Consider the following 23,509-nt stretch of genomic DNA (forward strand, 5'->3'; position numbering starts at 1 on the left):
GCTCTCGCATGGAAATCACCCATTAGGACTATCCTATACTTTTTATTGACCCTGACTACGATGTCACTCAGTGCTTCATAAAACTTGTTAACTTCATCCACAACTGCACCCTCACATGGTGAATACACTGAGACATTTCTCGTTCTAATTCATCCAACTGCCAAATCTACCCACATCATTCGCTCGTTTACGTGCCTAACAGAAACTATTTTGCGTGCAATAGTATTCCTGATGAACAGCCCTACCCCAGACTCTGCCCTTCCGTTTTTAATACTCGTGAAGTACACTTTATAATATCCTATCTCTTCCTCGTTATCTCCCCTTACCCGAATATCACTTACTCCTAGTACATCCAGATGCATCATCTTTGCTGACTCAGCCAGTTCTACTTTCTTTCTTCCATAAGCCCCATTAATATTGATAGCTCCCTATTGAATTCAATTTCGTTCGCCAAGTTATTTCCAAGGAGTCCCTCACCTGTCAAATGGGAGTGGGACTCCGTTACTCCCATAGGTCCAAGGCTTGCTTAAAATGTTCTGAGCTCGGCAAATTCATGAAGCAGGATGCTACTATACTTACACATAGTACAAGTGAGGATCTTCCCTCTAACGGGTTAGGGACCACGGTGGTTTGTATAGCCCTAGCCGCCTGAGCACAAGGAAAGCCATGACTCAGAATATGTCCGAGATGCCTACTCCCCTTCCATAGCAACTGGTATTCAGACTCTCAGGGCCACTTACTGGCCACTCAGCCGTTGTCCATCGTTCACAAACTACAGTAACCCACACCATGAACCATACTATACCTTAATGTATGTGTTTTGCTTATTACTGTCCGTTATCTGTGCTTATGCTACTAACCTACGGCCATCATTGCCACCAAGCCAGATACTGTTCTGAGAACACAACAGATCTCCACTCAGCCCTTCAATGAGCTCTAGCTTAACACCACTGAAGTCGCAGATGGCAGTGATTCGGAGTGTGCTACACATTGTCCGCCCCTGTGGTGTAGTGGTTAGTGTGATTAGCTGCCACCCCCAGAGGTACGGGTTCGATTCCCGGCTCTGCCACGAAATTTGACAAATGGTACGAGGGCTGGAACGGGGTCCACTCAGCCTCGGGAGGTCAACTGAGTAGAGGTGGATTCGATTCCCACCTCAGCCATCCTAGAAGTGGTTTTCCGTGGTGGTTTACCACTTCTCCTCCAGGCAAATGCCGGGATGGTACCTAACTTAAGGCCACGGCCGCTTCCTTCCATCTTCCTTGTCTATCCCATCCAATCTTCCCATCCCTCCACAAGGCCCCTGTTGAGCATAGCAGGTGAGGCCGCCCTGGCGAGGTACTGGTAATTCTTCCCAGTTGTATCCCCCGACCCAAAGTCTGAAGCTCCAGGACACTGCCCTTGAGGCGGTAGAGGTGGGATCCCTCGCTGAGTCCGAGGAAAAAACCAAGCCTGGAGGGTAAACATATTAAGAAGAAGTGCTACACATTTCGCGGACTTGACCTACGCGTTTAAAAAAGGAGGTCAGGAAGTCCTTCGCTGGGAAATACAAAATGAAACATATGAAGAAGTTTCCACCTCGCTCTTCATAGCGTGTTGCCAGTAGAAACAAAAAGAACTTGTCGAGTGGGAGGAACAATGAGCTGGCGAGACTGCAGGCTCTATTATCCACTTGAGTGCGCATGAGCAAAACTCTGTAACACCTTTAATTCTACTCATAGGGGTGATGCGGGGACCTGGGGTTCATTTACATAGCGTTCTCATTTCCGACTAAAATATCCTTTGATCTTGGAATAAGAATCACTTCAAAACGCCGTCTCTCTTGTAATACAATATTACCATTTCTTCTTTGTAGCGAGTCATTTCATTAGCTTCCCTTCCAGACTTCATACGTATTATTTCAAGAGGTACAGGTTGCTCAATAGCACGTTCACTTAATAGAAAAAGTTCTCTTTCACAATCCATAGACAGTTTCTCATGAGAATCAAAAAATCCCCTGGATTTCTACATTTCCTTCAGAGTCCTACGTTAGAGAGTTAACGTTGGTCAACTGGACCCATCACTACAAGAACTCAAAAGTCTTTTTAAGCAGAATACATCTATCACTCGATTTCTGGGCTCCTCCGTAAAAATCAACTTTCTTCTTTTTTCTTAATCCGTTTACCCCCCAGAGTTGGTTTTCCTTCGGACCCAGCGAGGAATACCACCTCTACCGCTTCAAGGGCAGTGTCCTGGAGCGTAATAAGACTTTGGGTCGGGGAATTAGAACTGAGTGGAGGGCCAGTATCTCGCCCAGGTGGCCTCACCTTCTATGCTGAACAGGGACCTTGTTGGGGATGGGAAAATGGGAAGCAATAGACAAAGAAGATGGAAGGAAGCTACCGTGGCTCGGCATTTTCCTGGAGGAGAAATGGAAAACCACGGAAAATCACTTCGATGATAGCTGAGGTGGGAATCGAACACCCCTGTACTCACTTTACCTCCCGAAGCTGAGTGGACCCAGTTCCAGCCTTCGTACCACTTTTCAAATTTCTTGTCAGAGCCGAGAATCTAGACCAGGCCTTCGGGGGTGGCAGCTAATCACACTAACCACTGCACCACAGAGGCGTACCGTAAATATTAACACGCCCCAAAAATATGTACATTAGACTTCTTTCAATCATTTCAAAAGTGGTGGTGGTGGACAACCATCCTCTATTAACACTAATCACAGGGAAAATAAAAGAGGTCCGATACTTCAAAGAATTAAGGTATCGCTAAAAGAAAGGGAAGGATCACGAAGGTCGTGAAAATGAAATACTTCCTAGGCCTACAAAACCTAATACCGTTGGGATTGGAAGAGAACAAGAGTTGACCACGCAAGATGAAAGTGAGGAGCCTGACACAAGTGGATACAATGCCAGATTCACTTTGGGGATCCGTAGTTGCCAGCCCACGCCCCCAAAATGAAATATTTTGGGTCCCCTTTAAGTCACCTCTTTCTTTCTTTCTTTCTTTCTTTCTTTCTTTCTTTCTTTCTTTCTTTCTTTCTTTCTTAATCCGTTTACCATCCAGTGTTGATTTCTCCCTCGGACTCAAGCGAGGGATCCCACCTCTACTGCCTCAAGTGCAGTGTCTCCTGGAACTTCATTCTTCGGGTCGGGGTGAGAAGGACCAATAACGCTCAAGTACCTCACCTGGTACGCTGAACAGCATCCTTGTGGGAGGATGGTAAGATCGGAAGGGATAGACAAGGAAGAGGGAAGGGAGCGGCCGTGGCCTTAAGTGATACCATCTCAGCATTTGCCTGGAGGAGAAGTAGAAAACCACAAAAAAACCACTTAGAGGATAGCTGAGGTGGGAATCGAACCCCCCTCTACTCAGTAGACCTGAGTGGAACCCGTTCCAGTCCTCGAACCACTTTTCAAATTTCCCGGTAGAGTCGAGAATCTAACCGGACCTCCGAATGTGGCAGCGAATCACACTAACCACTACACCACAGAGGCCAGGTGTATATTTCTATTCGCTGCGAAATTTGGAATTGTGCTCTTAATTATGTTAGTCCTGAAATGACTGTTTTAGACATACAGTAAATCTATCCATCGGCTTGAACAACTTGTTGGAGCCGACATGGCATTGTCTCAACAAGCTTCCTAAAGTATTCCTCGCCGAGGGTGGTCTCGTCCCATGCGTCCAGCATAACACCCCACAAAGCAACATGCGAACGGAGGGGAGGATACTGTTTCTTTATAGGGCGTTTCCCGCTTGCCCGCACATGTTCAACGGGATTCAAATCTGGAGTTCGAGGGACCCAACTGAGCAGTTCAGTGGAGTCCAGCTCAGAAAACACGCCATAAACACGGTCGCTCGTGTGGATTGGAGAGTCATCTTGCACAGAACTCAGAACCATAATAATTTGCAGCATGTCCAAATGTTAGTCCCATGTGAGACGATCATCTCTCAGATGAAGCACTTCAGCCTCATTAGATGATGTCCACCCCCAACTCTACACAGATAGGCATCCACTGCATGAACACTCGTCTATATTATATTTTGTCGTATTGGCTCCCCGTGGCCTGTAAACATGAACCGGCCGGACCTTCGCCCCGAAAGAAGTCTCGTCAGAGAAGATCACATGATCCAAATTAGGGTTTAACTCCATTTCGGCAAAGGTACACCGATCGACCATATCTGCATCGGGGAGAGAGACTCTTTGACGGCAGCTATTCATCAATGGAGTCCGATTTCTCGTAGTCGTTTACGGACCGTGTATGGACTTCGGGGAAAATTGGTCACCTGCATGAGCTTCTCCGAATTTAAGAATGGGTTCTCCTGTGAAGTTCCAACTAACCTGTACTCTGCTTACCTAGTAGAAACCCGCTGTAAACCAGCGCTTGGTAAACGTCCAATGTACCCTGATACCCAACAGTGAGCAGCCCTAGACGAAACGCCACACACATTTCACTAGCTTCTCTTCCAGGTTTTTTAGTACTGTTTCAACAGGTACAGGCTGCCCAATGGTATGTTTGCTTAATAGAAAATTTCTATTTCACAATCCTTAGACAATATCTCATAATAATTCAAAACTCATCTCAATTCCTACATTTCCTCCGGAGTCGTACATTAGAGGGTTAGTGCTGGTCCTTACAATTGGGCCCATCACTACAGAGAACGCAATGGAAGAGGTCCGGTACTTCAAAGAATTAAGGTATCAGTGATATAAAGGGAAGGTCCACGAAGGGCGTGAAAAGGAAAGACTCACTAGGCCTCCCAAACCTAATACCATCAGATCAACCCACGCTTCCAAGATGAAAGCACATGTGTCTCCTCCTACGACAGACAAGAGATACCGTGGATGTATTCTACCCTCTCCTCACCCACACGGAGACGTGGACGTGGGAGGAGCCTCCCCTTCCCGATGAAGGAAGCACAAAATAGGACCGCATGATTGACAATTCACTGCGATGAGAAGACACCAGAAAAAGGCGAAGAAGAACTAATCCCCGCAGTTTTCTCTTCCAGTATTGAAACATTGCCTTTAACTAATATTTCGAGTAATAAGCAAGCTGGCAAAACGCTCACTCGCTCTAATAGAAAGGCCACAATCTGTATCCATTTACACAGGTGAAAAGTTATATGTTGCCTCACGGCAACAGTATGCAATTCGAGTACCCTCCTGCTATTGCTCCCGCTAGCCCAGCTCAGCCTGGCGTGTTCCGTCAAGCGGAAGAGGCCAGGCCCGGCGGAACACACGTACAGTGTGGCCAATGAGTGCTTCATTCTGATTGGCTCCGCCGTGTTTTAGCCAAATGTCCCGTCAGCTGATTTAAACGTATGTATTCCGTACAGGGAAGATCACTCTTTATGCAGTTTTAGCGAAGTACAGGCTACCTGTTTTAACTTTAATACTATCGAAAATACGTTTTTATTAAACACGGGATATTACTTTATCTTAATAGTTTCAAAATGTGTGTGAATTTACGTATTTCTGAGGTCTGAGGTTTGAATAAAATTACGCCAGGCTGTTGTTCTTATGGATGCAGAAACAGATCAGAAGGGGATTTAAAATGAAATTGGACAATTGCTTGGTTTCAGCTCTGAAAGTAGCACGTTATAGGCCTAAGACGCTTCCAGCAACGAGTAGAGTTGTCTCATGCATTATAATGGTAACAATAATTACAAAATGGGATAGTAATTTTATGGAGGTCAAGGCAGTAAATGTCAGATTTCTCCGTTAATACTCGCCGTATCGAAAACCTGTACCCTTCATAACGAAGATTGTTTAGAATATAATTTCCGATCTTTTACGCTTCGTGAGATTTGCCGTGTAAGGAAAAATAACACATGTTCACATTTATGGCATTTTTCACAAATTTCTAAATATCACCGAAAATATCTGTTTTATCCAACACCTTTACATAACAGAAGTTATAAGAAAGGTCACTCCCGATCATTAATGTGTTATTCATTTTCACCGTATGAGATATCATGATTGATATTCTCGAATTCAAGCTTTTATGGCTATTCATCTCTTAAAGGACGTGGTTATAAGTGCCACCTAACATCAAGTTGAGTTTTCCGTACATTATAATGATAACAATAACAGTCCGTCTCCGTGGTTGAATGGTCAGCGTACTGCCCTTCAGTTCATAGGGTCCCGGGTTCGATTCCCTGCCGGGTGGGGTATTTTAATAGCTCGAGCTTGGGGACTGGGTGCTTGTGTTTGTCCCAACACTCTTCTCTTCATATTCAGACAGCACACCACACTACAAACCACCACAGAAACATGCAATAGTGATTACATCCCTCCATAAAGTATTGGCGTCAGAAGGGGCATCCGGCCGTTAAACAGGTCCAGATCCACATGTGTGACGCAGCTCGCACCCAAAACGCCACAGTTGTGGGAAAAGCTGTTGAAAAAGAAGAATGTAATGATAACAGTAATCACAATGTATTAGCAAAACCGATGGAAGCAAATAGAATGTTTAAAATTCAGCGGATATCTACTAGTACTAAGTGAACCGGGGCCCAGAACTAGTCTCACATCACGGGGATCGAACCGCGGGTGGTCGGTATAGTACTCCGAGAGCAGAATAACTGCTTGTTTTCACCGAGCAACAAGTAGTATTTACACAAACGATATTGTATAGTGATGCCAATATTTAATTGCTCATTCCGGGGATCAAACCGTAGCATCATTAACAGAACACTATACAAAACTACCCCGGGACCACGGCAGTTGCTTGTTTTCATCACTAAAGAGTAGCAGGTTTGTGTTTTTATTTATATTAGTACCACGAGTAGAATGGTACAGTAGCCTATATTATGTCAACATAAACATGGAGTTAGGTAATAAAATTTTGTCTACACATCGATTAACTAATCATATTACTTTCTATCTTCTGCGTGTGTTAAGATTATATACATACCGATAAGTCATACATCAAAAAGTACTTTTCTATGTATAGTAAAACCATGTAACCTGGAATATGGTAATGTTAATGAATTGAAATAGGCTAATTTTACAGTCATCACATACATTATTCAAGACAATGACTGTACTATTTTATACCACATGTATTATAAATATTATTATATGCCTAGCACCCAACACAGCATTTGTAACCTCATAAATAATTGTGACTTGTATACAACGTATAAATCTAAATTTTGAAGTCTTACATTAGGTACTCAGAATCTGAATATAACAAATACTGATAAGCCTATATACACACAATAAATAACATCTTAAAACGTTGAATTAGCCCACTCTTTATTGAAACAATAATAATATCACTCTCCTTCATCTATCAGCTGATTGAGTACTTGGCTAAAACATCGCGGCTGGACTGGACTTGGCCACACTGTACATATACAGTCACTGTAAACACACGTAGCGCTGGGTTCTGAACGCCCTGTATATGAAGAAGGAACATAACACCCACCCCCTAATCTGGATTATTACACCTTTTAAAGAACGTAGAACTGCAACGACGGCTGCTACCCAGAGAGGTAGTCTGCTGATATACAGTAAGAGCGCCAGGTGGTTGGCATGAAGACTTTCTTAGTGTTGTTCCTTAGATTTTTTGACCGAATTTCTTATATAAATTAGCTTAGAAATTTACATCATGAAGCTAGTTGGATCCCGTTTCGATCTTCATATCAGCATTAAAATCTTTGAACTAGCTGGGAATCGTATCTAGGGCGTCTTTATAAGAAAGAAAGATGCTGCTAGGTTAGCAAAAGAGAAAACGTAGTTATGCCGTACGGTATAGAAGGCAAGCAATGTTTTCTCGGGAGAAAGGAACAGTCTGTTATCTTCTCTTCATAAAACTCTATGTTTGTCCATCTACCGAGGAACCAGTTTGAATCCATACTTGTGAATTATCTGGAGACAATTGAGAATACTTCTGAATTAAATACATAATTTGACATGGAATACCGTACCGTACTAACTTTTAGAAAAATGTATATTAAGTGTCCTATGTACTCTTGGTCTAGCTCTTGCACAAGAAATACCGGCCGTTGCCCTTTCGGAATATACTTGACAAAACGATTTGATTCCCATACGGTACCAACTTTTATGAGTCGTTTAAAATGTGGAGTGAAATTAAAAATAAAAATAAAAATAAAATAAATTAAATTAAACGATTCTGTTGTTATATTTGATTATTAATTGAAAATTAGCTTACCTCTTCTTGGATCTCACTCTCCTCTTCGAGACACTCGTTGTCTGAAAAGAGAGAAAAAATATGTATCACAAATTCTCAACCAGAACACTAGATGACTGATTCACTGACACATCCATGGAGAAATTCATTTCCATTTATTCATCTGATAAAATATTTCAAGGAAACGTATCAGAAAAGAAGACCTGCGAAGCTGTGCTTTTTGATTGAAATGTGCCGCTTTCTGTGGTCATAGCTGAAACCTAAAGGTAACTTTCTAGATAGGTAGCCGCTTGAAAATACGTGTAGAACACCAAAATGGCGGCCATTAAAGAAAGGCATCCATAGCAACTACACTAAACCAATTCTCTACAGGTTGCCATAATAGAAGGAAGAGAAGACCAGGCCAGACCGGTGTCCACTCCCCAGCAACCATGGTTCATCCCAATCCTTCTGGCTCCGGAATGTTGTCCATCACTGAGCATGCATGATCCCAAACTTGTTCTGCTTACTGCCTCTTTTGCTGGGGATCAGACTTTGTAGACTGCGACTTTTGAAGCAAAAATAAGATTTCTAACATTTTTTCTATCTGTACGGTTGTGGTATAGTCATTCCTGTTCAATTTTCCACTCAGTTCCAAATCTGAAATTGACATTTCGAAAGAGGTTGTTTGGTTTACTTTGGCACATGTGGCTCCTTCGAGGGTATTGTTACAGGCTTGACAGCACTGTAGCTGTCTGGAAACTCTGGCACTTTTCTGTTGCTATAATAATTATAATTTCGTGTGGCTATTTCTAGCAGAGTGCAGCCCTTGTAAGGCAGACCCTCCGATGAGGGTGGGCGGCATCTGCCATGCGTAGGTAACTGCGTGTTATTGTGGTGGAGGACAGTGTTGTGTGTGGTGTGTGAGTTGCAGGGATGTTGGAGACGGCACAAACACCCAGCCCCCGGGCCATTCGAATTAACCAATGAAGGTTAAAATCCCCGACCCGGCCGAGAATCGAACCCTGGACCCTCTGAACCGAAGGCCAGTACGCTGACCATTCAGCCAACGAGTCGGACTTTTCTGTTGCTGTGATCAATACATGAAATGCTTGTGACAATTTCACGAGGTTCACAGACCTCTCCTTAGGTGGGAATATGAAAGATAGAAATTTCTCTTCCATATAAAGATGATTCTGAAATTGTGCTGCTATCGTTATGATCAATGTTGCCATGTAGCAAGTTTGAAGGGTAAATGACACCTTCTTTTTGAGCTCTGAGAATCTCCAAGTAAGACTTGATGTTATCTCCCTACTTCTACTTGGTGATATTGAGAGGCCTCTTTCAAGCATGCCTTCAATTATTGTTTTATTTTCTGTTCTTCTAAATACAGACAGACCCAGGTGTAATGTAAAAGGCGATTCAAGACTTTTCTTCTGTTTCTATTGGGAATACATTCTCAGTTTCTCCAGATTCAGAGGCCTGGATTTTCTCTCTCATGAAGAGTGCAACGTAACCAAAGGCCATACTTTCGCAGATAGATCTGACCTCTTCCTCTTGATGTTATCAGACAGTTTGTCAGATGCGTAGCACTTCGAGTAGTACTTTGCTTCTTTGGCAACTAAATCGCCACAATCAATCAAACAATCAATCAATACTGATCTGCATTTAGGGCAGTCGCCCAGGTGGCAGATTCCCTATCTGTTGTCTTCCCAGCCTATTCTTAAATGATTTCAAAGAAATTGGAAATTTATTGAACATCTCCCTTGGTAAGTTATTCCAGTCCCTAACTCCCCTTCCTATAAATGAATATTTACCCCAATTTGACCTCTTGAATTCCAACTTTATCTTCACATTTTGATCTTTCCTACTTTTAAAGACGCCACTCATACGTATTCCTCTACTAATGTCATTCCACGCCATCTCTCCGCTGACAGCTCGAAACATACCACTTAGTCGAGCAGCTCGTCTTCTTTCTCCCAATTCTTCCCAGCCCAAACTTTGCAACATTTTTGTAACGCTACTCTTTTGTCGGAAATCACCCAGAACAAATCGAGCTGCTTTTCTTTGGACTTTTTCCAGTTCTTGAATCAGGTAATCCTGCTGAGGGTCCCACACACTGGAACCATACTCTAGTTGGGGTCTTACCAAAGACTTATATGCCCTCTCCTTTACATCCTTACTACAACCCCCAAACACCCTCATAACCATGTGCAGAGATCTGTACAGTTTATTTACAATCCCATTGATGTGATTACCCCAATTAAGATCTTTCCTTATATTAACAACTAGATACTTACAATAATCCCCAAAAGGAACTCTCACCCCATCAACACAGTAATTAAAACTGAGAGGACTTTTCCTATTTGTGAAACTCACATAACCCCGTTTATCAACATACCGTTGCCTGCTGTCCATCTCACAACATTATTGAGGTCACGTTGCAATTGCTCACAATCTAACTTATGTATTACTCTATACAGAATAACGTCATCTGCAAAAAGCCTTACCTCTGATTCCACTTCTTTACTCATATCATTTATATATATATAGGAAAACATGAAGGTCCAATAATACTGCCTTGAGGAATTCCCCCCTTAATTATTACAGGGTCAGATAAAGCTTCGCCCACTCTAATTCTCTGAGATCTACTTTCTAGAAATATAGCAACCGATTCAGTCACTCTTTTGTCTAGTCCAATTGCATCATTTTTGCCAGTAGTCTCCCATGATCCACCCTATCAGATGCTTTAGACAGGTCAGTCGCAATACAGTCCATTTGACCTCCTGAATCCAAGATATCTGCTATATCTTGCTGGAATCCTACAAGTCGAGCTATAGTGGAATAACCTTTCCTAAAACCGAACTGCCTCCTATCAAACCAGTTATTAATTTCACAGATGTCTAATATAATCGGAAAGAATGCCTTCCCCAAGCTTACATGCAATGCATGTCAAACTTACTGGCCTGTAATTTTCAGCTTTATGTCTATTACCCTTTCCTTTATATACAGGGGCTACTATAGCAACTCTCCATTCATTTGGTATAGCTCCTTCAACCAAACAATAATCAAATAAGTACTTCATATATGGTACTATATCGCAACCCATTGTCTTCAGTATATCCCCAGAAATCTTATCAATTCCAGCCGCTTTTCTAGTTTTCAACTTTTGTATCTTACTGTAAATGTTATTGTTATCATAGGTAAATTTTAATACTTCTTTAGCATTATTCTCCTCCGCTATCTGGACATTATCCTTGTAACCAACGATCTTTACATACTGCTGAAAGAATACTTCTGCCTTTTTTGAAGATCCTCACATACACACTCACCTTGTCCATTAATTATTCCTGGAATGTCCTTCTTGTAACTTGTTTCTGCCTTAAAATACCTATACATACGTATATAAAACATATTTTGTCTTTCATTTTAATGGGTAATGTTGTACGGCTCCCAGACCTTGTTTTCCTTTTCTTCATTTCATTCTGATGGAATCTGAAGACCGACTTCAGATGTCGTACTGGACAAGGATGATGAACATTTGTGTTTCTTTGACCTTTCAAGTTTTGTTTCAATAAAATTAAGGGCAAACTTTTGTGACACTTTGCTTTGCTTTTTCGAAATGTTCCTTCTATTGTCTCTCTCATTTAACTTTTGTAAATTCAAACCATGGGGTACTGCGCCTAAATTCTGAAAATCCATTAAATTTTCTGTAAGTTTCCTGCAGCCAGCACCAACAAGTGATTCAGCAGTGTGTGTGACAGGGCAAATGAAGTCTTCATCGCTAGACTTTTGACATAAGCAACATATGGTCCAGTATATGGTACTAGGAGGAGAATTAATATGTGCCGGTCGTAGACGTCTTGAAGTCATGTTCATTAAGTTTCAAAACGTTTCAATGTGAAACAAAGAGGGTTCAGTGTTTAAAATGAGCAAACCCGCAATGGAAACAAATTTAAGATAACGCCACAAATTATCAAATTACAAAAACGAACTCCTAATTACTTTTTAAATTACGCATAATCCTTAGATATAAATGAATGGGATTAAAAGCACCCTCTTCACAACACCTTTAAAACAAACAAGATAAAAAGAAAATTGAAATCCGACCATTAGAGCTGAGATACAAATCAATTTAGTGCGCCAATACGGTGGCTAATGGCGCCATCTTTGATGGCCGCCATTACATGGATTTTCAAGTGGCTGCTTATCTGGAAAGTTATCTTTTGGCATCGACTACGTCCACAGAAAGTGGCGCTTTACTTGGTGTACCCACCGTACTATATATTGTAGTACTAAAAAATATAGATCGACTACTATACAAGATGTAATGTTACGGCGTTTGGGCGCTGCCATGGAGACCTAGTAGACTGGTGAAATATTTGCTGTCGCTTAGCAATTCAGCATAGCTTATTCCTTCTAACTTTCCTGGATTCAAGAGCCAGTTATTCGCTATTCGTTTTCCTCATTTAAACTCCACATATTTTCGGAGATCAATGGCGCTTCCTGGAGAGATTGGGAGAAAACTATCACCGAATATGTTAAAGGAAAAACGGCATTTCACTCAAAATAAGCCTACAGTCTATAGTCGTGTTTTAATTGCGTACATCACCCTCATCATCAGCATCAGCATCATCATCATCATCATCATCATCATCACCATTATTTATACATATTCATTATAAACTGTTATGCCTTTCAGCGTTCAGTCTGCAAGCCTCTGTGAATTTACCATACACCACAATCCCTTTATTTGTAACCAGTGCTGTTCCCTCGTTTATTCTATGATTCTTAACTTAAAATCATTAGAAACTGAGTCTAAGTAACGTCATCTTGGTCTTCTACTGTTTTTCTTACCCTCCAGAACTGAGTCGATTATTCTCCTAGGTAACCTATCCTCCTCCATTCACCTCATATGATCCCACCACCGAAGCCGATTTATACGTTATCTGTCGAGTTCACCCCTAAATTAGTCTTTATCTCCTCATTCCGAGTACCCTTCTGGCATTGTTCTAACTTGTTTGAAGCAACAATCATTCTCGCTGCTTCATGTACGTTACTTCTAACTTTTGAATAAGATATCCCGATTCCAACCAGCTATCACTCTCGTAAAGCAACGTTTGTCTGAATACAGACCGGTGAAAAAATATAGTTTTGTCCGAGAGCTGACTTCCTTCTAACAGAATGCTGATGATCGCAACTGTGAAGTCACCACGTTATCTTTGCTGCACCTTGATTAAATCTCACTTACTGTACAACCATCCTGGGAGAATGATGATGATCAGGTGCCATCAAGTCGACGTTGACTCCTGGCGACCGTCTGGATGGACTGCCTGCAGATGTTTCGGTCTTCAGCCATGTACTTCATGTCCTTCAGTAACATGTTCATGTTGGATTTGATGGAGTCGATCCATCTCAATGCTGGTCGCCCTCTTCTCCGAGACCCCTCCACCTTCCCAAGCATAATAGTATTTTCCAGTGAATCAGAGCGTCTCATAAAATGTTCAAACTATGACAGCTGTAATCTTGCAATGAATGCCTCAAGAGACAGATCTGGTTTGAACTTTTGAATGACTCATCCATTTGTCTTTTTGGCTGTCCACAGGATACGCAGTATCCTTCTCCAACACCAGAGCTCAAATGCATCAATATGCTTCCTATCTCGCTGTCTTATGGTCCAGCTTTCACAATCATATGCAGCTATGGGAAAGACTAATGCCTTAACCATTCTGATTTTAGAATAAAAAGATACACTGAACACTTGAACATCTTATCCAGGCCTTTGAATTCTGCTCTTCCGAGGGTAGGTCTTCGGCGAATTTTTGGACTGCTTGAGCCACTTCTACTAATGGTTAATCCCAACGAACAGAAACTATTCACCTCTTTTATTAACTCATTAATTGATGGTAAACCTGTTGTCATGATTTGGTTTGTTGACATTAAGGTACAGGCCCATGTTCTCACTTTGTTCTCTAACTGTCATTATGTTGTCCCCGAGCTCGTCCTTACCTTCAGCAACCAAAGTTGTGTAATATGCATACCTCAAATTGTTTATATTCAATCCACCGATCTTATAACCATGAGGCGACTCATCCAATCCACACTTCCTTATGATGTACTCAGCGTACACACTGAACGAGTAAGGTGAAAGTATACAGCCTTATCTTACGCCCTTACTAATGGGAAACCATTCTGTTTCACCATACTCGGTTTTAACGTTGGCTTCTTGTCCCAAGCAGAGGTTACGCATCAGGACATTGAGATGTTCAGGTATGCCCATTTGTCTGAGTACATTCCGCATCATCTCCTGACTTACGCTATCAAAGGCCTTCCAGTACTCTATAAAGCACATGTGTAGCTCCTTCTGATAATCCTTTGTTGTTTTAATCATCCAATGTACGTCACCAATGATGTCTCTGGTTCCTCTACCTAACCAGCTTGAGTAATAGACATTTCACGATCCATGTATGATTCCAATCTTTGTTGTATGATTTTCAGCATCGCCGTGCTGGCATGTGTAACAGAGCTATTGTGCGATAGTTGGATCAGTCCAACAGATCTTCTTTTTTAGGTAAGGAGATGAAAATGGATCGTTTCCCATCTGTGGGCCTAGTTGAGCTTTTCCAAATCTGTTTACAGATTACAGTTAAAACTTTAACAGATGTTTCTGCTGTTGCTTGCCAAATATCAGGTAAGAGAATACACATCCTGAATACTGAAAAATATCTACCTGACATCCATTTCTCCTAGGTTTCATACCTACTTAGCTACTTACTTATCTTTAGTCATGGAAAGGCTAATTTTCATATCATACTCATAGCGCCTATTTTCACGTTACATCATATTAGATATTAGATTGTAGGCTTCCAGCACTATTATTATTATTATTATTATTATTATTATTATTATTATTATTATTATTACAAGCTTAACAACTACTGAAATCACGACTACTTTGGCACTGCACTATTTCACTGATCACAATCACAAGCGACATTAACTAAATTCACGAAAACAAATAGGCTTTCAACGTTCACGCCCGAATTTTTCCCGTCTTGCCCAAATCTCAAAGCATAAAATCTTGTTTAAGAATTTTACCAACCTACAAATAGTGCCGTCAACTTATGGTTACTTTTTCAATCATTATTTTAGCTTCTTTGTAGAAATGAATTGTTTAAATAGCCAGTATAATGGAATTCATTGTTCTGTAAAATGTTTTGGAATGAATCTCTTACAACAATTAATGTACGCCAGTCTTACCTAGACAGTCAGCAGGTGTAGACGTGCTGATGCGGGTGTGCCGGTACAGCGGTAGTGGAGTGCGAGCGGTGCGTGGAAGAAGGAAGACGGGAGCGAAGAGGAAGATGATTGGTGTCGAACAATATCGGGCAGTTATCGGAAGTTGGCAGGGGCGATGGAAGAAGAAACAGCCAGGAGTGAAGGAGATAAAGTGGAATCAAGATTGAAGGGTGAGGTGATATTGGTGGCAACGGTGATTATGCTACTGCTAGTCGTAGGGGTTGTGGAAGTAAACCCCGGACCGACTCCCATTGGCAATATGAGCTGGGAAGATGTGGAGGTAATAAGGAGGGTGATTAGGGAGGTTGTGGAAGAAGTATGCCCATTTGAGCGAATTAAAAATATGATGAAGTAACAAGTGAAAGAAATTGAGAATATGAGGTAATGGATACAGGGAAATACAGACGAAACAAGGACCAAAGTAGGAATCAACGAGAGAGAAATTGCGTCACTTAAGGAGAAAATAAGGGACATGGAGAAAGAGGTGGTGAAGCTGAAGGATGAAATAGCAGCTGCCAAGAACGCAGGAAGAAATGCTTATTTACATATGTAGTGCCAGATGAAAAAGGAGAGGACAAAGTGTTGATAATCTACAAGGTTGTGGATCTTATCCAAAAAAGGATGAAAATTAACTTCAGTGAAATTGATATAGACGATGTAGAGAGGATAGGTAAAGCTCGGGGCAACAGACCGATAAAAGTGAAGTTGTTTTCCACCCTGATGGCGGAAATAGTGATAAGAGGCGCGGATAATCTACGGATCACAAAAATATGGATTAAAAGAGACATGGGAAGAGAAGGGATGAGGAATATAAATACCCTAAAAAACATTTAGTCCGGGCGAGACTTCAAAGGTTAAGAGCTTACATTAAGGGTCAACAACTAGTGGAAACCAATGGCCGTTGGACCAGGTTTTGGACAGTGACAAAACTACGGGATTTGGAAGAGAATATGAAGAGAGAAGAAATGGGGAAGAGAGTGGAAGAAAGGCAAGTGTTAGAGTAGTGTTAGAGAAGGCGGACATGGTGATAAAGAAATAACTAAAGGAAGCAGGAAGTTAAGCGAGGAAAGACAGGGAGATGAGCATAGTGAAAGTGCAACCTTACATAGTGAATAGGAAAGTGCAGTCGACAACGGGGCGAGAATAGGAAAGCTTAGGGATACAGCTATTGACATAGACAGAGAAGAGGAAAGTCAGAGAGGCGAATGCAGTGAAGGAAAGGATGTGCATAGAGAAGAGGAAAGAGCAGCGGAAACCAGGCAGAGAATAGAGCTATATATGAGCAAAGGATGAAGCAGGAGCTTAAGGGACATGTGGGAAATGAAGAAAACTGAAGAGGGTAGTGTCACAAGAAGTAAAAACTCTAATAACTTAGTAAGTAAATAAGGGAATAGTGGTCGAAGACATCGTGATGTTTTAGGGAAAGATAGATAAGTAATTTTAGATCGTATATGTCTATATTTTAAGGTTTGGTTCGTGAAGAATGATGAAATTGTAGTGGAGGGAGGTTTTGATATAGTCGAGATAAAAGTGGGATAATTTAAGTGAATGTGTATTTATGTTAATTGCAATTGTATGGCAATTATGAGTGAGTTATCAGCAAGTTAATGATAGTATTTTAAGTTAATATAGCTTTAGCAACTTAACGGTGGACTCAAGTATATTTAATTTATAAGTGGAAGTGTTTGGTAAACAAGTATAAGTTGGAAGGTGTCGGACTGAGGTTGTTTTGGTATAAGAGGTAGGTTTGTTGGTATGTGTCGGTGTTTTGACTGCTTTTTGCCAAGTAAAAAGACAAACAGTATTAGTAAGTAAGCTGGGTAATAATGAAAGGTGATACGAGGAGGTGGTAGAGTATGTGTATTGATTGTATGTGAGCTAAGAGAGAGGTAGCCATTGAACTGTAATTTAATGTGGAGTTTGGAATGACACCGGACTGAAGTAGGATCCAACCCACCAATTCAGGCTCAAAACGTCAGAACTTGTCCATCTGAGCCACTCAGACCTATAGTAGTAGTAGTAGTAGTAGTAGTAGTAGTAGTAGTAGTAGTAGTAGTAGTAGTAGTAGTAGCATCATACTGCCTTCCTACAAAAACTCATAATCCAAACAAAACATTAAAAAGTAATTTCCTTGCACAGAGTATATTATAGCAAAAATCATGCTTGAATGTGCGTAATCCCAATGATGGAAGGTTCCGAAGTATCGCTGTTTAAAAGTTCGCGCACTGAAGGAAGACTTGTTACACATTAACGTTGAAAGTATTTATCTTGTTCATAGAATCTGTAAATATGCAAAGAATGTACAAGTTTGGACTCTTTACCATCCATAATACAGTGGGAAAAAGATTCTGTTAAATATTGTATCTTAATTACTTTACGTAAATTATGAAAACATGCCTGTTGGTTTTACACAAAATCTCTGTGGTTGAAGAAACATGGTCAACTAAGGAAGATGATGATCACTTAAAATCCCACCCTCTGCGTAGTAGTAAAGATTATAAGAAATACCACTCGGCACTCATTAATTTTAAAATGTACAGGAACCTTCGAAGAACCCACAACCGTTTGAGTAAAATAGAACAAAATAAGCAGCTAAGGAAGCAAGGAGGCCCTACGTTGGGTTTTCCCTTTTTCACTATGTAAAAATGCCCTTCATGAAGTAGACAGACTTAGAACAATGGATGACCGTTGCCAGGGAGACAACCGTAAGGAACTTCTGTATTCTATAGAAAAAGTTATGGAATCTCGGGTGAAAACAGTACGGATTCATTTCATATATTTTGGTCGAATGTTTGATAGGTAATCAGCCCAGAAGCTGATAGAATTCCCAGATAGTATCACCCAATGTTATGCGATTATTGGGAAGGCGCACAAACCGATGACGGCACCAAAATTTTAAATTTTAAATTTCTACTGAAAAATTTCATTTTCGGGATTACGAGGTGCCGCACTTGCAGTGTTGATACTTGATATCACACGCAACCATGTTCCTGTTTTAACTAGTAGGAGCAATTCATCAACCTTCAGTCTTCATTTCTTTTTTTTTTTTTTTTTTTGCTATTCGCTTTACGTCACACCGACACAGATAGGTCTTATGGCGATGATGTGATAAAAAAGGCCTAGGAGTTGGAAGGAAGCGGCCATGGCCTTAATTAAGGTATGGTGTGGAACTGGAAACCACGGAAAACCATATTCAGGGCTGCTGACAGTGAGATTCGAATCCACTATCTCCCGGATGCAAGCTTACAGCCGCGTGCCTCTAACCGCTCGGTCAACTCGCCCGATCAGTCCTCATTAGAGGGACTGATATTCCTATATATTTACCTCTTAAAACGCAATAAGAATTGTACCACCAACTCCTTATCTGTCGAGGAGGGTATGAACTTGTACCATAGTGAAATACGTGGCTGTTTGTCACGGTGACCTGATCACAGCACCATGAGTCACAAACGCCTTATCTCTTCGGTTCTGACCTCACTGTCATGGTCACTTATCACTGCTTTGAAGACAAAAACACATTTTACTCCGGGTCATTATTGATAATAATCTTTTCGCAGCAGTTCGACCATCCTTCTCGTTCTATCATTCCTAAGCTCGTCCCAATAGCTTTCACTGTATCCACCTCAACTAATATAATGTAAACAGAACTTGGATTACTTTCTGTTATCATTTGGGGGCTGGTGGATTCGAATCCCACTGTCGGTAGACCTGAAGATGGTTTTCCGTAGCTTCCCATTTTCACACTAGGCAAATGAAGGCCACGGTCGCTTCCTTCCCACTCCTCGCCCTTTCCTATCTCATCGTCACTATAAGAACTATATGTGTAAAGCAAGTTGGAAAATCAAAGGACTTCATGACACTCCAACGAGTTTCGAAACGGAGGTCACGATTGCATACGAGATGTTTTAATTTCAGAAACTCATTTCTTGGAATACCTAGTCTGGTTTTGATTTCTACAGCCGGAACCTTTCCTTGTTTAGCCAGCGTCCTCACTTGAAAGGTGACATCCATTCGATGATGCCTCTGTTCAGGGTGATAACACGGTTGGTGAATTTCTGTTTGATGGTGACCATGAATATTGTTTTCTGGATGTTTGAATTTCTTCATTCAAAAGGAATTATTGAATTACCTACTAAATTAAGCTGCTCTTAGTAGTAATTACACGTGTTTATGGACCTTGACAAAAATATTGTACCGATCGAGTTGACCGTGCGGTTAGGGGCACATAACTGTGAGCTTGCATTCGGGAGATAGTGGGTTCGAACGACACTGTCGGCACCCCTGAAGAGGATTTTCCGTGCTTTCCCACTTTAACACCAGACAAAAACTGAGGATGTACCCTAATTAAGGCCGCGGCTGCTTTCTTCCTATCCAATCCTCACCATAAGACATGTCTGTGTCGGTGCGACGTAAAGCAAATTGTAAAAATATATATTGTAAGTATAAATGTGCACGACACAAGAACACTGGATGAATGGTTAACTTGTGCTGATGAAAGCTGAGCATCTCGAATTGCCGGTCCTCCAGATAGCATTGTTAGGAGCATCAAACACGTAACATTCACCTGGAAATGCTACTTTCTTCCAGCCGTGCTTGATCATGATATTGAATACTATAGCGTTGAACTGATTATGGACAAGATAATAAAGAGTGATTATAGCATTACGGCTTTGGAGGTCGATATCAATGTTGTCGATCAAACCTCGCTCACAAAAGCACTTGACGAACTTCTTCTGTTGACAAGAAAATGTATACATCTAAAGGTTGAACCAATGAAGCTGCACCAAATGGAGTGGTTGCTAATCCATGTAAATGTGCGGAATTGGTTGATGGGGTGAAAATGAATCAAGAACCAGAAATCTTTTCGTTTCAATATTAGTGTAGAGACAATTATCCCGCCGTTGTTGAAGAATATCCTTGCCCAATTTTCCCAGATTTTCAACTCGTAACATACGAAATACAGCCTAAGTTTGGAGGTCGGATTTCTATTGCTCAAGAGGACCAAACACGTCACCTGGTTCATGTAAGACAATAAATCATACATCCAGTTGCGTATTGCCACGTGAATTTATCCTAATAAGTATTAAAGACCTCATTTCCGATTTACTGTAGGCTGAGTGATTCCAGGGTCATGTGCTTCTCCAAAAGTGAAAATCGGGTTTCTAAATGTTCCCAATACCGGAAATTAGGAATGAACTCTTTGGATGAAGCTGTGCGTATGAAGCATGTGTGTGGCGAATAGAGGGCAGGTTACCTAGGACAATAAAGGACTCGACTATGGAGTGATGTGATGTAGCGTGGTCTCTGAATAGGCCTAGTGCAGGTCTTTCTAGCTGACTCCCATGGGCAGCCTGCGCGTCTGGTATGACGACGACGACGATGATGATGATGATGATGATGATGATGATGATGATGATGATGATGATGATGATGATAATAATGATAAAGAGGTAGGTAGAGGGTGAAACCCAGTGTTGTCTCATAACCTACTCTTGTAAAATAACACAAAATTCAACATTAGGGTAGATACAATTATCCCGCCATCGCGGAAGAATATTCTTCCCCGATTTTCCCAGATTTTCGCAGGCTTCACGTCCGTCCGATGGACGAACCACTATCAACTGCATCTATACCCTCACTCCATCCGAACATTCCGGAGAGATTTGGTGCGCTATTTAATGATTAGCAATAGCACCATCTCTCCTACCTTGCCGGCAAATGTTCTGCTGGTGAAAATGTTTCCAGCAACGTAACTTGAAACAGCTGACCATGATGTCCAGATCACACTTGACGCCTTAATGATCATGATCAACAGGCGGGATAGGCCATGGAGTGTAAGAGAAACAGACCGAGGGGACGGTGGTTGGGCCACAAAGCTAGTTACAGATAGAGGATACCGGGTGAGTTGGCCGTGCGGTTAGGGTCGCGCAGCTATGAGCTTGCATCCGGGAGATAGTCGGCAGCCCTGAATATGATTTTCGGTGGTTTCCCATATTCACACCAGGCAAATGCTGGAGCTGTACCTGAATTAAGGCCACGGCCGCTTCCTTTCAACTCTTAGGCCTTTCCTATCCCATCGTCGCCATAAGACCTATCTGTGTAGGTGGCGACATAAAGCAAATAACAAAAAAGTGGATAGAGGATCATGGAAGTGCTTAGTTAATTCACAGAGTCAAACAGACGGAATGAATGATGAATAGTCTATAATGAAGATGTACGTATTGAATGTTCTTTTACAATGTGTTTTACGTCACACCGACACAGGTAGGTCTTATGGCGACGCTGGGAGAGGAAAGGGCTAGGAGCGCGACCGTGGCCTTAATTAAGGTACAGCCCCATTTGGCTTGTGTGAAAATGAGAAACCACGGTTGCCGACAACGGGGTTTGAACCCACTATCTCCCGAATGCAAGCTGGCAGCTACGGGACCCAAACCCTGCAGCCACTCGCTCGGTATATACAGTATGTATGTATGTATGTATGTATGTATGTATGTATGTATGTATGTATGTATGTATGTATGTATGTATGTATGTATGTGACTGTGGTGCCATTAGCTTGTCGCGATGAAGTGATCAAAGTACACTGGCAGAAAACCATGCTCGCTCAGCAGACAGTAATGTGGCCGAAGGTTACGCACACGGAACAGCCATCTGATATCGTGATGCAACCACGTGGAAGTCATTTCCATTCAGCTCGGGCGACATACAGTCAGTAAACTATCCGCTCTGTGCTGGTGGTAACACGAGACATCCATTCGGAGGCCAGAATTCTCAAGTAAGTTCCTTTAACTACAATACAAATACACCCAGGTTCCTTGAAAAAATCTTACTCAAAGTCGAAGAAGTATATATCTGATCCAGGATTGAATATTTTGCTTTCACGACCACACCGACTATTTTTGTTCTGTACTTAACGTCTCTTTCCGCCTCTGTGGTGTAGTGGTTAGTGTGATTAGCTGCCACCCCCGGAGGTCCGGGTTCGATTCCCGGCTCTGCCACGAAATTTGAAAAGTGGTACGAGGGCTGTAACGGGGTCCACTCACCCTCGGGAGGTCAACTGAGTAGAGGTGGGTTCGATTCCCACCTCAGCCATCCTGCAAGTGGTTTTCCGTGGTTTCTCACTTCTCCTCCAGGCAAATGGCGGGATGGTACCTAACTTAAGGCCACGGCCGCTTCCTTCCCTCTTCCTTGTCTATCCCTTCCAATCTTCCCATCCCCCTCCAAGGCCCCTGTTCAGCATAGCAGGTGAGGCCGCCTGGGTAAGGTACTGGTCATTCTCCCTAGTTGTATCCCCCGACCCAGAGTCTGAAGCTCCAGGACACTGCCCTTGAGGCGGTAGAGATGGGATCACTCGCTGAGTCCGAGGGAAAAACCAACCCTGGAGGGTAAGCAGATTATGAAAGAAAGACTTAACGTCTCTACTCGAGACGGCCTAATAAGTTATAAGTCTATGTATGTCAAGAACAATGCTAAATATTCAATCGAATGGCGCACAGCGGACTACTAACACGCACTCTATACACGTGCTGACCGTAGAGACAGAAATGTAGCTCAGATCCCAGCCAAGAGAACAAGAATGACCGAGACCACTATACCTCAATAGGGGCAGCATTGAACGTGTAATCCGAAGGTTGTGGGTTTAGTTGCCACCAGTGTTCCGCTGATCATCTCTCTTTTGTGGCTGGAAGTCTATTTAGCGGGAAAAGAAATATGTCATATTTTGTAATACCCAGTAATAAAAGTAAGATAGCGATTGTGAAGTCCGAAGCAAGGGTGCTTCTACCTTAAGAGCGAGAGGTCACATTCTCCCCGACCAAAGGTTGTTAATTCTATTGAAAAAAATATGTCACTTGTTTCAGATAGTTCCTCGTTCAAAAACTGGCTCCATTTTAATTTGATTTCGTGATTTGTACGCCTTCACAATTTGGCAACAGACTGGTGTGGATTTCTTGACACATTCTCTTAGAAACATCCCATGCACTCAGCTGAAGGAGGTGAAAAATTTCATTGATTTAGGGCAAATATAATTCTCTTGTTTCTCATCGTAGCGCTGTCATAATTTTATCGATATACGGTAGTTA

The 23,509-nt window shown here is 41.9% G+C and overlaps 2 protein-coding genes across 4 annotated transcripts in view; one reads left to right on the top strand and one right to left on the bottom strand.

The window, feature by feature from the left end:
• Positions 1-23,509, top strand: part of LOC136866203 (uncharacterized) — an 873,476-nt gene that overhangs the window by 472,918 nt on the left and 377,049 nt on the right. The window contains exon 1 of one of the 3 annotated variants that reach the window (XM_067142960.2): positions 22,094-22,203. The exons of the other annotated variants lie outside the window; for them this stretch is intronic. The gene's annotated coding sequence lies outside the window, so the exon portion shown is untranslated. Of the gene's footprint in view, positions 1-22,093; positions 22,204-23,509 lie in introns of those variants that run through there. 3 annotated transcript variants of the gene reach the window in all.
• The window catches only part of LOC136866204 (uncharacterized), a 327,755-nt gene that overhangs the window by 237,172 nt on the left and 67,074 nt on the right, over positions 1-23,509 (bottom strand). Inside the window, exon 2 of the mRNA XM_067142964.2 lies at positions 8,172-8,212. Coding sequence (XP_066999065.2) covers positions 8,172-8,212 — 41 coding nt within the window. The remainder of the gene's footprint in view (positions 1-8,171; positions 8,213-23,509) is intronic.

The sequence above is a fragment of the Anabrus simplex genome, chromosome 3 (genome assembly GCF_040414725.1).
Source record: "Anabrus simplex isolate iqAnaSimp1 chromosome 3, ASM4041472v1, whole genome shotgun sequence".
Lineage (NCBI taxonomy): Eukaryota > Metazoa > Arthropoda > Insecta > Orthoptera > Tettigoniidae > Anabrus > Anabrus simplex.